Raw genomic sequence first — 15,639 nt, 5'->3', positions numbered from 1 at the left:
TTTGAATTAATTTCTTCATAGCCTCATGATATAGCAGAATCTAGTAGTGTGAGTACAGTATTCTGTTCATGAACTGAGGAGTCCCGAGAAATGGCATTTGAAAAACTCAACCATCAAGTGCTTAGAAAATTTTAAATCATACTCCATTTATGCACTTTTTGTTACTGTCATGCAGGCAAGGTCATCTGTTGTATTGTGAATGAAAATAATATTCAAGACAATTTCATTTTACAGTAAAGAACTTAAAAATTAGCTTATCGGGAGACATTAAAATATCATCTCTAAGGGGAAAAGCCGCCAAGTATTTGACACATAAAAATCTCTCCTTTCTTGGACAGAAATAATGAACAAAACTGTGTTTCTCCATAGAAACAGATTTAAAAAGAGCAATCAAATAAAAATGAAAATGAAACTGCTTCAGTGAAAACCTGTGTTCCCAAGGCTCACTTTCTAACCTGGAAGGGAAATTGTGTGAATATGTGGCTGAAGAACTTCCAAATGGCTGCATAGTGCTCTGACTTCAGACCTGCCAGGCACTAAACTGCTTGCTAGCAATTTGTGGCAAGTTGGAAGTGGAGCTAAATGGTAAAATATGTGAATATTTTTGTTACCACTTTGAAGAACCAGTTTTGTCCTCTACAGAAAGCCCGTGTCCTCAGTGACATGTAAATCAATATTTGATTGAAACTGTTAGCATCAAAGAAGGTTATGGAATAGTAAATGACAGTAATCATAATCTTTGAATGTCTGGGCTGTATCTGGGATATCAAGTAAAGAAAGATCTAGCATTGAGGCCTCAGTTCTCAGCTTGGAGGTAGCATTCAAGAGTTTTCAGTGAAAAAAAATTAATTCCCTTCTTTCTTTTGCCTGTGTAATCGCATCTGAGTGAGTTATAGCACCTTATCCCATGAGTTGATGCAGGTCACTATGCACTTGTGCTGTTTGTGGAGCTCTTGTTAAATATACAGGGAGCACGGCACATGGGTATGTCCTGCCACTGTGTGATTTCATTTAGGTCCTTCTGTGTTGCTTATGGACAGGTCAGGATGTGTTGAGTACCTCAGAAGATGCACTCTTTCATCCCAAAAATTCTATAGTTGTCAATTTTATGTGATTGTTAAGGCTCAGAAATCAAAACCAGAATAAGATAAAGGGCTTTGGTGTAATCACTGCTTGTCTCTATTAAATGGCCTTGCAGGAGGTAATCTGGTGCAGGCAAGGGTGCAGCACTCTTATTGCTACCTGCTCCAAAACACAGCTTGGTGCATGGCCATGGTCACTCTGGAAGGTGTGACTTCCAGAATACGAGCTCCTGCAGCTGCTGGCCTTGGGCAGAGGGAGTCAAGGAGTTTGCTGAGATTCCTCACTAGGAGACTGGATGTGCAGATGCTCAAGCTTTTATAAAACACTATAAAAAAACCTAGTTATTTGGAAATGTAAGCCTAAACTTTTCAGTACCCAAGAGGGTATTGTGTTAGGTCACCTCTGAGTGATAGCTCATAGCTAATTCTGAAGAAACCTTCATGGCTTAAGCAGGGGTATGGAAAAAAGGGCCCTCTGCTGAGGCATGAGCATTTCTCTCTACAGTGATGGTGAGGGCCAAAAGACTGAGACCCTTTAACCCCTGGGGGGAGCTTACCCTGGAGGCTAAATCCATGAGATTAAATCCTTGTACTGCTTTGCAGTAGTTTCTACTGCCTGTCAAGAAGTTCCCCAAATCTATTATGCGTACTTGATTTGACATTCTCTCTTCAAACTTGTCCTTCTTATCTCTAGCAGGACTCAAAATGTTACACAAAAAATTCAGAATTACAAGTGCTCCCATGTTAAATGTAAGATAATGTAAAATATCTTATGGAAAAGACAGTGCTATCTCTCTACCTTATCATGGTCCTCTCACTTTTCAGTCCAGTTAATAATTGTTCATTGGAAAGACCTTAATTTCTGCTGCATTAATGATGTGCTCTAAAGAGACACTGCTTTTCAGGTTCACTGAGATGTTCTGCAACTGGCTTTTCAAAACTGGCTTGAATATTCACAGTGCAGCAGCTGGTGCATTGTTCTTTATAGCCCAAGGTCATTAGATGGGAAAAAGCTTCATGTTTTACAGTTTTTCCCCATGCAAGTTCTGCAGTTGGTCTCAGAGAAGTGGCAGCATTTATGTTTTTCTTCAGTTGAAATGTCAGGACTGTAGTTTTCTGTTATTCCTTGCTTTATGTCAAATCTAAATTCACAGGAGGCAAATTAAAGTTGGCTCACATGTTTTCCCCAGCGTCCCTGAGCCTGGACTGGCTGGGCCACCACCCCCTCTGCCCATCGCTGCTTCCCGCTGTAGATCTGGCAGACGGAGCAGAGTCAGAGCAGGGCTGGCAACTGAGCCAAGACAGAGAGAGCCCCAGAGGCCAGGCTGGGTCAGGGGTCAGTCACTGGTGTCTGTGTGTGTGACACTGATAGCCCAGCCCAGCGTGACCCTGAGGCACTGCTGTGCCGCTGTCCTGGTGTCCCTCCTTGCCCTCGCATGCCCTGTGGTGACTCTGGTGGTGTTGGAGCTCGGCCGACATTGCCATGCCTCCAGTGCTATGGCACTGCATTCCTGTGTCAAGAAAATGAAGGCTGTATGTGACATTTTAAGGCGTTCTTAGCCAGGAAAGTTACCGCCCTGTGGTGGGATATGGTTGCAATGTGTTTCTCTGGGAAAAGTAGTATTTTATAATGTATAGAGAACAGAATGCAGAGAGAGTCATGTGAAATAACCAGTGGCCTGGTGGCTCAGATGGTCCTCAGTGGTGTGAGGGATGAAAGTTTTTGTTTCTGGTCTAAATCAGAGTAGACAGAGTCTGATGTTCAGTAGGAGCAGCTGGCTTATTTTCAAACCTTTCTAGGCAAAATTTTTGTCAAACCTCAGTTTAACCTGACTCAAGTTCATATTTGCACACTCTTTCCCTGTAATATGCCTGATCGTCTCTTTACTTAAGGGACACAATAGCTATGACTCACTCCCTGTGATGCAGCTGGAGTCCCAGTAGCCATGTTACCAGGAAAGCTGTTAAAAATCCAAGGGAATTACATTAAAGTCGAACAAGATAAAAATTTTAATCTGTTTGCTTTCATAGGAGTCCATACAGTGACTAAAAATTATCGCTCTGGCCCAAAATATTTGGGTTTCTGTCAGGGCTCACCACATTCTGGGTTCTGACAGGTTTCATGACATTAAGCTGAGAAGACTTGGTGGTCTCTAAACCCCAGAACTATTTGAATGAAATGAAAGGGTTTCTTTCCAGAGGAGAGTAAACTAAAATCAGGTAGCTAGTTCAGTCAGGGACAGTGTGACTGTGCATTAATGCACTAGCAGAGCTCTTGCTTTTTTTCTCTTGTGTTTGAGCTTTCCAAAAGGATAGTGAGTGGGAGGGATACCCATGCACCTTCCAATATTTTTATGCAGCTTAGAAAGCTTAGGCTTACCAAGGAAATCAGTGACAGCATCTGTGCACAGTCTGAAAACAAAAAGGGGCTGTTGTAGCTTCCTCAGGGATCTCTTTTGCTCCAGAAAACCAGTGAGTCCCTTGGCACAAGGGCTCTCAGCCAATTTGGGTCCTGCTTTCATCATACTGGGGACTGAGCAGCGCTCTTTCCAATCCCGTGAAACTCCCCATTCTCTTCCTTAACAATGTCACTACAATTTGCCTGGCAGTAGAATTACCCTGTATTGCACCCACAGGGGTTTCTTTCTTGTTTTCTGGCTGTGAGAGCTTGGAGCTGCTGCTGAAACTCTGAAACCTGCACAGGCTTCACGTCTGACAGGGTTCAGTATAGGCTCTCAAGTTACGTCTATCATTTTCTCTTTATTTTGTTTCGACCTAGGAAGACTAAGTACTATACAGAAATCTATTTTCACTGAGCCAAGAATTTCCAATTCTTGAGGTTCATAAAGAGCTTCAGAGAGAAATTTAGTCCAAACTTTCTTTTTTGTTTGAACTGTGAACACTGCACTGATAACTTTAGCAGTGAGTGACTGTGCAGTGACTGTTAGAGCTGTTGTGAATGTTGTTTCTGAATTCTGTTTTTGAATGAGACAAACCACTTGCAAGTACCTATCATCAATCTCATTTCTCTCTTCTTTTAAAAGCTATGAGCATGTAAGGCAACTCCATCTGTGAACTTCTCACAGAATTTTTACATAATGTATGTAATAAATTATCTGCTTCCTGCTTCAGAGCGATGAGAACTAACTGAGCAAGTAAAAGTAATCAAGCAGAGGCTGGTCAGTGGCTGTTAGCAGAGAAATGGGCTTTCTTAATGAAGAACTTTTCAATTAAGAAATTACAATCCTGGTTTTCCTGTAATTTCAGTTGTCTGGGCTGTTTCTAAATATTAATTTTCCAGTGCTGCAAAGCAGGTCTTCATGGCTGTGACTTAGAGGTTTACAAGCGATCTAATACTTACATAGATACATAAATACAAGAAATAAATTGCAAATAATTTTAAGACCATTCACATTAAATGCCTCTCTTCAAGCCAGCCTGTGGCAAAAGGTTTCTGCTGACATTGAGAAGATTTTGCTCTGCCCTGAGTTCTACAGCCTGAAAAGAATTAAGGATCTACTAATTTCTTTCCACTGTTTTCAATCATCAATTAAACTGAAAACAAGGGCTATAAATTATGGTGACCTTTGCAATAACTCATCATTTGTGGGATAGAAATGTGGTGCTGTGAAAGCACTGTGAATAAAAAAAAAAAAATATTAACAACTTACTTGGAAACCAGCAAGCGAAGTGTAAATTGCTTTCTGCTTGGTATCAAATTTTCATATAAGGTACTGTATCATGGAAATTTTCAGTCTTGTTAAGATTTAGATGACCTAAAAATAATGCTACCCCTTCACCTCTGTGCTTTCTGTCATCTCAGCTGACAAATGTTATTCTACTAGATTTAATCAGCATTTTATAATGACTTCTACAGAAAATAGAGCCTGTTGGTTTTCCTCTTTTGGCCTCTAAAATGTATAAGGAACAATGGGTCAATATTTTGGTCCAAGAAATTGCTAAAAATGTAACAACCACAAGAACCACATTCTGGTGGTAGACACATTCTCTATTTAAAGGAATTTTCATTTTTATGGCTCTTCAACGAGGTTTTTGCAACAAACACTGAAGGAACTGCACCACCTGTATAAATTTTCAGACCATCTTTTTGTAGACCAAAGATCTTCCTTAGTTCATGAGGCAGCTATACCATTTCATGAGCCTGATTAAAATTTCCCCCCCAAAATTGTCCTTTTGGTGAGAATACAGTGAGGTCTTCATGGCCTTTGGCTGCTCTTCACCTCAAAGATGCCGAGAAACAACCAGTGAAAATGTGTTTCCTTTGTGCTAGTTGCATATCTGCTAGAAATACAGTGGAGAGCAGACAGGTACCAATTACCTATGTGGGACGTGGAGTTCTCCACGTCACTGACCTGTACTAACTACTCAAGCATGGCCTCAAGGTGCGTGCAGAGCTTCGAGTCCTGTAGACAATTCCCCATTTTCCTGATTCCCAAGGACATAATGAGAAAGTTGTTCTTATGATCACTTGAAAGCTCTAGATACCAGATGACACTAAGCTTCTATGTAATCTTTGTTCATTTTTGTATATGCAATAGCTTAAACTTAATCTAATTTTGATAGAAGAAGATAAAATATCCCCCTTGGGCTAGATCTTTTCCCTTGGCTTCACTTCTCACCTAATGGTGGAAGATGGAGTGGAGATCCATAGTCGATACTTCAACCATTGCATCACTTCTTTGTCAGTGATTTTGTTTTCTAGGATAAAGAACTGCTTCCTCAGTGAAGATACCATATTTATCACAGTTCTGCAAAACTCACTGCTTTTCAGCAGATCACGAACAAAAGATATGAACAGCATAAGAAGCCTGAATTTTAGTATTTGTTCATCTGTCCTTTGTGCCTTCTTTAATTTGATGCTATCTGACTGCAAAGACATGTTTGCAGTTCTTCAGCAGTGATGATGGGCAAACAGGGAAACAGGCAAACACATCTGACAACTGTCCATCCATGTCCACAGTACAGAGAGAAAACAGCTTTCAAACTCAGCTTCCATCTCCCTGCGAGTTTGACAAGAGGATTCAGAAGGCCCGTTTTCTTTCCTATATTTTAATTCCTGCTGTTGAGGTGGCACTTTGCACTGTGGATGCCAACTTTGGTGTTTGTATGTCATTCATAGTTCCCCAAGGGGAAGCTCACAGGGTGGCTGCATCCAGATGGGCCTGCCAAGTAATCCTGGCTACTCAGCAGGGTGCCACCTTCTGTGAAGTGACAAGGACCTAAAGAGATGAAGAGGGAAAGCAGTGTGAGTCCGTCCCAGGAGGTGAAGATGCAAGTCCTTTTCTCTGTTTAAATTGTCCTTGAAGGGAAAGTGCAGATGAAGCTGCACCATGAAGCAGATGTTTGGATCATGGTGTCAGATGAATGCTGCTCTTTTTAAGGTCAGTTTTACCTCTTGACATAGCCCAAAGGTGCATGTAGCTGTCAATTGTTTCTTTTGAAAATTTGTTCTGCTTCAGTGAGTCAGAGAAATTCCTTGTTCTAGCAAAGTCCCAAAATAACAGATGGCTCACATGTCAGGCATCAGCAAATCCTGAAGTTGTGGGCATGACCCCTGTCCATGTCCTGTTGAAAAATCCGCGTCTCGTCAGGATTAGGGTTTTCTGTAACAAGACCAAAAGTGTAAGTTCCAGTCATTTATAACATACTGTTGTTGGACTTTAAAGCTGACTTCCCCAAAAGTAATGGAGATTTAGTGTTCTTCATTATGTTTTAGAAAACATTTATGCTGAGAAATTGTAACTTCCTGAGTGCTCAGTTAATGAGCCTGGGCAAAGCCACTCTGTGTTTTCTTTAAATGTTTGAGCCTTCATCATCCATATAAGTGAAACTGCTGTAAGTGATTTTGGGTGACAGCAGGATTAAGGGCATATGTCTTGTGGCTGGCATCTTGTCAGACTGCTATGAACCTGTATTTTGGGTCAGAATGGAGGATGACACCATATTTTGATTGAAATGAAACAGGTCCTGCAGGTATTAGGGTAACTTGTGGTCAAAACCAAGTCAGGGTTTTTTTATTGTTTTGTTTTGTTTTGTTTTTGTAAGTGTCTGCAGCCCTGTAGATCATCAACTTTTTGATGGTTATCAGCATGAAACTGCACTTGGCAGTAGTATTTTCACCAGTTTTCATTAGGGTTTCATGCTCATCCAGCATTTCTAAAGAGAGTGTTAAGGCTTTATGATTCAATATGAGAGCAAGAATACTGAAGAAAAAACAGTCTTTAAAAAGTGACAGGAATCAAGTGGACATTATAGCATGTATTGATGCAGAATCTCCTAACCAGAGTGTTCTGTGAGATTTGGGGAATTTTTTGAACTGCTCTGTTTGCCACTGCTTCTTCATCACAAGTCACTCCAGCTGGTTCTCAATGCTCAGCCCTGCTGCACAGTAATCAAAGCCAGGGAATGGAGCCGGGCTTCCCATGCTGAGGACACTTCCTGGCTGTCTAGCCAAGCAGTAGGGTAACTGTGAAATATGCTGACAAAGCAGACTGGGGGCAAGGTAGACTAATAGGGGTCAATGCTATAGCTGATGACTGAGGGAGGCACAAAGAATTTTGTATTGCTTGTGGAGCTGCTGGCATTGCTTCTTTCATCTGGATTTTTCTCGTGTAATCCCATGCTCTGACATGCTGGCTTGATGTATCATCTCAATAATGTGGGAAGGCTGGGAAAATTCAGTAAAATGACTATATTTCAGTACGGTGTCTGTCAAGGGAAGGATGTCAGTCCATCACAGGCAGAAAAAAGCAAACAATGTCTTATCTCTGTGTGAGACTGAAATTCTTAATGTCCCTGTGTGCAGACCTGTGCCTCCATTTCCAGGCACTTAACTCCCTTGAGCAGCCACATATTTAACCTGCGTTGAGTGCAAGTGTAAATCTCGATTTATTTCACAGTGGAGAACCCTTTTCAGCAGACAGGAAGAGATGAGGTAAAACAATAACAGAAACTTCAGTTACTGCCAGAGATCTGCTGGACCAATGAAGCAATTAAAATGATGCCATTGAATTAACAGTTTTTACACAAGGAATAAGTTTAGGAGATTGCTGTGGCTATGAAAAAGATTTAAAACCATTCATTTAAATGTTTCCATTATTTGGTCTGCTGAAGCACTAGTTCATGAGACGACCACTGTTCTAAAGCAAATTAGATCACTTTTCACTTAGAAGAGGTCTCAGGAATGTCTCAGTGAACTGATTAGTCATCATTATCCAATAGAAGAAATATTTCTTCTTGTAGCAGTAATAGTGATTTGGAGTCATACTGATTGCTAGTGGAGATAACAAAAATTTTTGAGATAGACCAGCATCTGCATGAAGGTGGCTGGTATCCTGGCTCACCTTATATAATTCTTATTATTCTCTGCACGACTGATGTTAAAGCCATAATTTTCAGGTAGTCTATGCAAATTTATTAAGAATGATTATGTAAGTGAGGTTGCTTTCCTCTTTGTGATGGTCTCATCTTGGCATAGTCAGAGCGCATTGACACAGCTGTGTTAGGAGGCAGCAATGGTAGCACTGGTTTGCATCTATTCCAAGAGTGGTAGCATCTGTTTGATGATTAGCTAAAGGATTTCATCTGTCAGAGCTGTCAATCTGACACCTTTGATGAGCACTAAAATAAATCTGTTCTACCAGGAACTGTTCATTTCTTAACCTGCTTTTGATTTGCTTGACTCTTGGTGTCCTTGCCGATAACTACTAGAAAGGCTAATGCATTATAAACTCTGAAAAGTGAAGCAAGCGGCTGTCATTTTTTGCACAACAGATGTTCCTGATCAGGAATCAGACAAAGGATCTCATCATTCTTCCTCTGAGCAATTTAATTTGTCTGTTCTATGGCACACCAGCCACCTCCTATCTAGTCAATGATGTGTCCAAGTCCTACTTCATTTCAGGATCAGTTCCTTTAATCTTACAGAATTATTAAGTTTTTTTCTGTTCCAGGGCAGAGAGAGTGGAAAAGAGGAAATTGCTTCATTGCTTATGTTGTCACCAACGATGCATCATAATGAAAAATAACAAACACCTATTTCAAAAATAGGAAGCCCAAGTACTACATCTTAGGAGAACTAGAAAGTAATCTATGAACACTTTTTTTTTAAGAAATAGCAATATAGATTTAATGATGTTTCTTTAGAAGTTTTAAGACTCAGAGGTAGGAATAAACAGTGTATAACCCATCAGATTCTTGTGATGCAACTTAGCAGGATGGAAAAAATTATGTATTTTTAAGAAAAGCTGTTGCTTTGTATCCAATTCTCCAGTTCTTAATCATGCAAATTATCTGAAATGAGTAATTACTGGCAGTGTTGCACTCTTTTCCATTTAATTTGATGAAACGGTATCACTCTGCTGCTGTTTCATAGTGATGGATGGGTACTGCTGGAGATGTAAATTCTGTAGTTATTCTATAGTCTATTTCCCAGTTATTCTGCTAAAGGCTTACTGAAAGGGAGAGGCAAGGGAAGGTGGTCTTGTGCTTGTGGTCAGCCCAGCATAGAAAGGGCAGCTGCTGCTGACAGTACAAACAGGACTATCCATGGCCACAGTCCCAGCTGTCAGACCTGATGAGTGAGCAAAGTGTGTTTGAAGAGCTCATGGCTGTCCATCACTGGTAGAAAGGGAAGCCGCTCATGTGACCTCTTTTCCATGTGACAGGTTGACAGGACAGAAGTGATCCGAACCTGTATAAATCCGGTCTTCTCCAAGCTGTTCACGGTGGACTTCTATTTTGAGGAGGTGCAGCGATTGCGGTTTGAAGTCCATGACATTAGCAGCAATCACAATGGGCTGAAGGAAGCAGATTTCCTCGGTGGCATGGAGTGCACGCTTGGACAAGTAAGTGCCAGTGCCATTTTCCCCCTTGTTGCTCGTTTGTTGTATATATATACATGAAATACATTCTTTGTTGAGTGACTGATGGGTGAGATTTGTGGCAAAATTCTTAATTGGGGCTTTGAATGGGATAATTGAGAACTTCTGCTGGTTTGTTTTACTGCTGCAGTACAGTTTCAAGTCAGCCAGTGCTTATAGGAAATGGAAGATCAGTGATTGGCCTTGGACACTGAAAGCCCCTGCTCATGGGGCGTTGGAAAATAGACTGATTTTGAAGTAAGTTATTGTTCCTAACACTGCATGGGATTTAAAGCAAGTTCCAAGTCCAAGAAACACTTAGAAATATACTTTATTCACATAGGGTAGTGCCTGGTGATGCGGCAAATAGAGAGATAGGGTTGGATTCATCTCCCTGACTCAGTCACCCAAAAGTTAGGTGTCTAGACTAAGTTACTCTCCTGATTTTCATCTTAAGTTCAATGCAGAGAAAAAGACAGTTCCAAGCATTGATTCATTCTGCGTGAGATACCTATCCTAGATTAGGATAAATTGTCTTCAGGAGCTACCTGTCCTTCTTCATCAGTTGTCAAGAGAGTCTAGACAGCTGACTTAAGGGAGATACTTAACTTTTTTGATTACTTAATGTAAGGGTGATGAGTCCTACCCACAAGATCAATATCTAGATGTCATCATAGCCAACTCTGTGGTGAATTCCCGTACTGCTGACTGGTGGCACACTGCAGTGTTCCAGGCATAACTGTTTATTTCAGACTGGCAGAGTTTTCATCATGCAGGGCATGATGATAGCACAGATTTCTGCTCTGTCCATAATGGCAATACCAAATTTCACTGAGCTGAGTATAAATTTGTTCTCCATGCTGTGTGCCAAGAGCCGGAAGTGCTTTTGTTTAGATTTTCCTTTGCAGTGCTTCCACATAAGTTTGTATTATGAACAGGACAGCGTGTCATGGAGAATGCTGCAAAGATTTGGTTCCCTGTTTTCTCACCTTTTGTTGCTCCTCACTCAGCCCCACCACACAGGAATCACTTTCATTTTCTTCCCACAGCTATTAGGCCAAACATGCTGGATGAGGAAAAGTCCTCTCAGCAAGAGAAATAATATGAAATATATGCATTTACTAAATTGGAAGCTCAAAATAAAGATGTTGGTATTTAGGATATTTACAGTGCACTATAAAGTCTGTTCCTTTTGACAGAATTCTTGTGGTCTTGATCAATGAAAATAAGCTATCCTATAACACCAAGGGGAATGGGAAACAAAGCAAAATGTTATTATAATGTTCTCCTTGCTTAATTGGCTTGAAAAAGAAGGGGGGAAAAATGTCACTGCTGCTGCCTGTAGCATAAATGTCTTTATAATGGTTTGATGGCTATAAATAGCACACAGCTGGGTTGTTTGCAGCGTAATTTTAATGGTAACCAAGAAAAAATAAGTGTGAATTCTGTTCACAGTAATGTAGCTTGGAGGACTCTGATCTCATATTTAGTCTCTTTTTGGTGGTGTTCCTTCCTCCCCCTTTTCTACTTTTTTGCCTTTATAGAATTTAAAACTGATTTAGAAAATTCCAGAATAGTGGCACTGGAATTGTCATCCAAGTAAAGCCTTTGTGAAGACTCCAAAGTTGACAATCCTACAGCACAGGCTGTACACATGGAACTTACACTCTTATTCAGCTGTATGGTGTAATTACAGCATTCTTTTAATGATGATAGTAGACCCATGGCTTTTCTTGAGACAATTTTGACATTAACTTGCTGTCTACATAATTTTAATGCCTGAATAAAACTGAATTTTGTGTGAGAGTGTGCGTCTGCCTCCCAGCTCACTTTCCCAGTGCAAGTAGGACTTACTGAGACATCCATGAAGGCTGTAGATTTTTAGGCATAGTCTGAAAGACTGATGCCCTTCCCACCCCCCACAGAAGTGCCAACTTGTATTGCTCTCTTCTAGGTAATAGTTGATCTCTAAGATTCCATGCTACCTGTACCTGTTTGTAGATCGTCACTTAGATGTTTGGTAAACCTGTATGTTTACCCAAATCATGTAATATTTCTATCAAAATCAAAATTAGTATGAATAATAAATTCTGGGAAAGACAATAGCATGGTTCTACAGTAAGCTCACAGAGAGGAATGAATTTTAGCTTTATTCTGATCTCAGTCTTACATGTAGCCTACCCAACAGGTACAGGATTGTCAGAAATTTGGGGTCCTGGATGCGAATGATGAAAAAATGCATTCCTTTGGAAGGTTTCAATAATCTCCTTCCAAATGCTGTAATAAATTTGTGTTCCATGAGAGTGATGTTCCATGAGGACAGTGACTTGTAGGCTGTTAGAGCTGAGCCGTATACTGTCTAGAGACATCCCACTGGACTTTCAGCAAGATTTATTTATACTGCTCTTGCCAGGACAAGTCAATTCTGTGCCTCTACTGGTAAAATACTGTGGTTGGCAACATCCTGGCATGCTGTCAGTCATACCTGGATTTGAAATGCAGATTCATCAACAGGAATTTCTTACGCCACAACATTTACACATGGTAGAACAAAGCGTTGTGGGTAGATACCTGATGAGTGTAGTTACATAAACATCAATGTGCTAAATAGAAACATTTCCTCAAAGCAATTTGTTTCGTCCATCACACTCAAAAGTTTCCTTTCCAGACAGCAGATTATCTCTTGAAGGGTTTGACAGGAGCAGGCTTAGTGTGAGGTGTTTAGGATGGATTTTTTTGTGTGGACTTTTAAGAACTAAAAGTCTGTTCCTTGTACTGAGAAAGGCTCTTTCTACATTCCACTTTCCCAGCTTCTTGAGTGTCCTGGTAATATGCAGATTGGCAGAATATTAACAAATATATTCTCTACGGTCAGAATGATAACCAGATCAAACAAACCCTAAAATATTAGAGAAGGCAGGAAAGTTGAAAGTGCAAACAAATTTACCTCAGTTAGCAGCGTAGTCTTAAAATATGATCTGCAATTGCACATAGTTTATAAAACAGAGTTTTTCAAGGAACTTCACATCAAGAGAATGTACCATACTCCAAGCAGTGAAGTTGTTTGTATTGTACTGTTTAAATAAAGTGACATTGTTAAAGGGTAGGTTAAGGTGCATAACTGAAAACTATAATTTTTAAAAATATGTTATTATTCTAAAATTTTCATTCAATTCCTAATTAAATGCATAAAGCTAATATCTAATAATACCAGGGCTTAACAATTAAGTTTTACAGTTCTATGGTAGCTATTTAATCAAGGAAACTGTACCATGTTTTGCTTGTAACCTCATGAAGATTATTCTTAATTGGGAGCATATTTGGGAAATTAGATTCATAGAATCCTACCAGGGTTTGGTTGGAGGGGTCCTTAAAGACCATCTAATTCCAACTCCCATGCCATGGGCAAGGACACCTTCCACTAGACCAGGTTGCTCCAAGCCTCATTCAACCTGGCATTGAACACTCCCAGCAATGAGGCATCCATACTTCCTCTGTGCAACCTGTTTAGTGCGTTACTACCTTCATAGTGAAATTACTTCCTAATATCTAGTCTAAATCTACCCTCTTTCACTTTAAAGACATCAGCAAATCCTTAGTGGGGTTTATTTGAAGTACCACACGAGGAAATGGCATAGACATTGGGGAGTGAATGCTCTTCCTGTTCATACCATGAAGTAATTTAAGTGAGGAGGGATCCCTGGCATCTCCAGTTCAATCTGCTGCTCAAAACAGATTAGAGCAGATTGCTCAGGGACTTCTCCAGTCCAGTCTTGAATGTCTCCAAGGATGGAGTTATCACAGCGTCTCTGGGCTTTGTCCCAATGTTTGGCAGCCTCACAGTAGTGATGGCTTCCTGTGCGTAAGCAGAGGCATAGTGAACCCTCACTCCTATATCATGTGGAAACCTCTGCAATTACTTTTAGTAGCCTTCAAGTGGCAAAAGAAAGCCTGAATTTGCAAAGTAAAAACAACCAGAGCAGGTATGGCTTAGTTTTAGCTGGTCTTGCTTAGAAAGGAAGGCAGTAATATCAGCCTTCTTGAGCTGCTGCTGTAAATGACTGCTCTCCTTGCTTGAAGTGGGAGTGTTGGGGTAGAGAGTGGTTTGGCATTGTGCTTTCTGCTCCAGCAGAAATGGCTTGGGATGCTCCATCAGGCTGTGCATCTGCCCACTAATCTTCTAACTCTTTGATTCAGTCTAAATAGTTGCTGTTCTTTGCATAAGCACTGGCAAGCAGAGGCACTCATCCACAGCTTGGTAGGGATAAGCAGTGAAATCACAACCAGTAATATTTTAGTTGCCATCTTGGGCCACCACTCTATAATGGTGACCTCTTCCTTTCTTACAGGCGCTTTAGGTGCTATGAATCAGTTCATGCTTTGTCATGGTTTTACAGATGTCTGTAACTTTGGAGAGTAGATTCTTCCCTCTTTCCTCTTTGTTTTTCTCTTTCCCTTCCCTTGCCTGGGTGAAGTGTTGATGCACTCCACTCACCTAGACGAACAATTTCCAGCTCAATCCTCACCTAGTACCTGGGAGTTTTGTACTTCTGTTGGTTTTTGGTTGCTTACAAAATCTGTAATTGTTTTGAGTGTCAGGAGATAGATTGATTTTTGTTTAATGGGTCAGGGTTTTATGTACGTGAAAAAAAGCAACGGGGAAAAATACTAGATGGAAAAGCACAGTCAAAAATTTAACAGTCTGATTTTCATGGTATTCAACTGGGATAGTGTGGTGGTTTGACCTTGGCTGGAGTTCATGGTATGGAATTTGGTTTTTTTGGGTGAGCTGGCCTCTCGAGATCTTGCCCACCCTCAGCTCCTTGATGATGTTGAGAGACAGCACCGATGCTGTGCCTGCCTGCTCATCAGTCACCAAACCCTGGTGTGTTATCTACACCTTTCGAGGTACCGATGCACAGCACAGACCTGTGAGGGCTGCTGTTGGAAGTGAACCTAAAACAGACAGCAAAACCCCAAATCCAAATCCTGTTCTGTTTATATGTTAGTGCCTTCATATGTCATGAGCTTCTAAAGCTCTCTTATTGGAATCGTTCAGATTTAAATTCCATAGATTTTATAGAACATTGAAATTGCATCATATAGTACAGTAAGGGCTCAAACTTTCTAATAACCAAAGTTAATTTCTTAACCACACAGTAATTATCTGGGGGGTGGCCTAGAAAGACTTTTTTTCTCTGAAGTTTCACCCAGAAATTTTAGTCTGTTCTCTAAGAGCTCACTACAACTATTTCAATGAATAACCATTTTCTGATGAGACCTAAACAAACATTGCCAAGACATTCTCAATGACTGCTCAGCTGCGCATGCAACATCATTAAATTATGGGAACCAGTGAAGTTTTGATTTCTTAAATGCTGTGAACCACCCCAGCTCTGTGGGTTGGGTTATTCTCAGTGTCATGTTTTATGGGAATAGCCTTTGTGGCTTTTCTTCCATTACTTACTGTGTCTGATCTTTGCTATTTTCAAATTTGGGATTTTTATCCCTTGTTTAGTTTCTTTCAATTTATAGAACTGTTAAAATATTGTTACTCCCTTATTTGCTCATCTAGTAGCAGAAGAAAGCTGCAGAGATGTAAATCTTATCGTGTCAAGAACATTTTCAAGGATTATTCTGAGATTTAATATTACCCATACACATTGGATTGAAAA

At 40.4% G+C, this 15,639-nt stretch overlaps 1 protein-coding gene across 3 annotated transcripts in view; it reads left to right on the top strand.

The window, feature by feature from the left end:
- The window catches only part of CPNE4 (copine 4), a 229,561-nt gene that overhangs the window by 107,679 nt on the left and 106,243 nt on the right, over nucleotides 1–15,639 (top strand). For all 3 annotated transcript variants that reach the window (XM_038127999.1, XM_038128000.1, XM_038128001.1), the window contains one exon: nucleotides 9,770–9,949. In XM_038127999.1, the coding sequence (XP_037983927.1) occupies nucleotides 9,770–9,949 (180 nt within the window). The remainder of the gene's footprint in view (nucleotides 1–9,769; nucleotides 9,950–15,639) is intronic.

This window comes from Motacilla alba, chromosome 2 (assembly GCF_015832195.1).
Source record: "Motacilla alba alba isolate MOTALB_02 chromosome 2, Motacilla_alba_V1.0_pri, whole genome shotgun sequence".
NCBI classification, from domain to species: Eukaryota; Metazoa; Chordata; class Aves; order Passeriformes; family Motacillidae; genus Motacilla; species Motacilla alba.
This window is presented reverse-complemented; position numbering and strand designations above follow the sequence as displayed.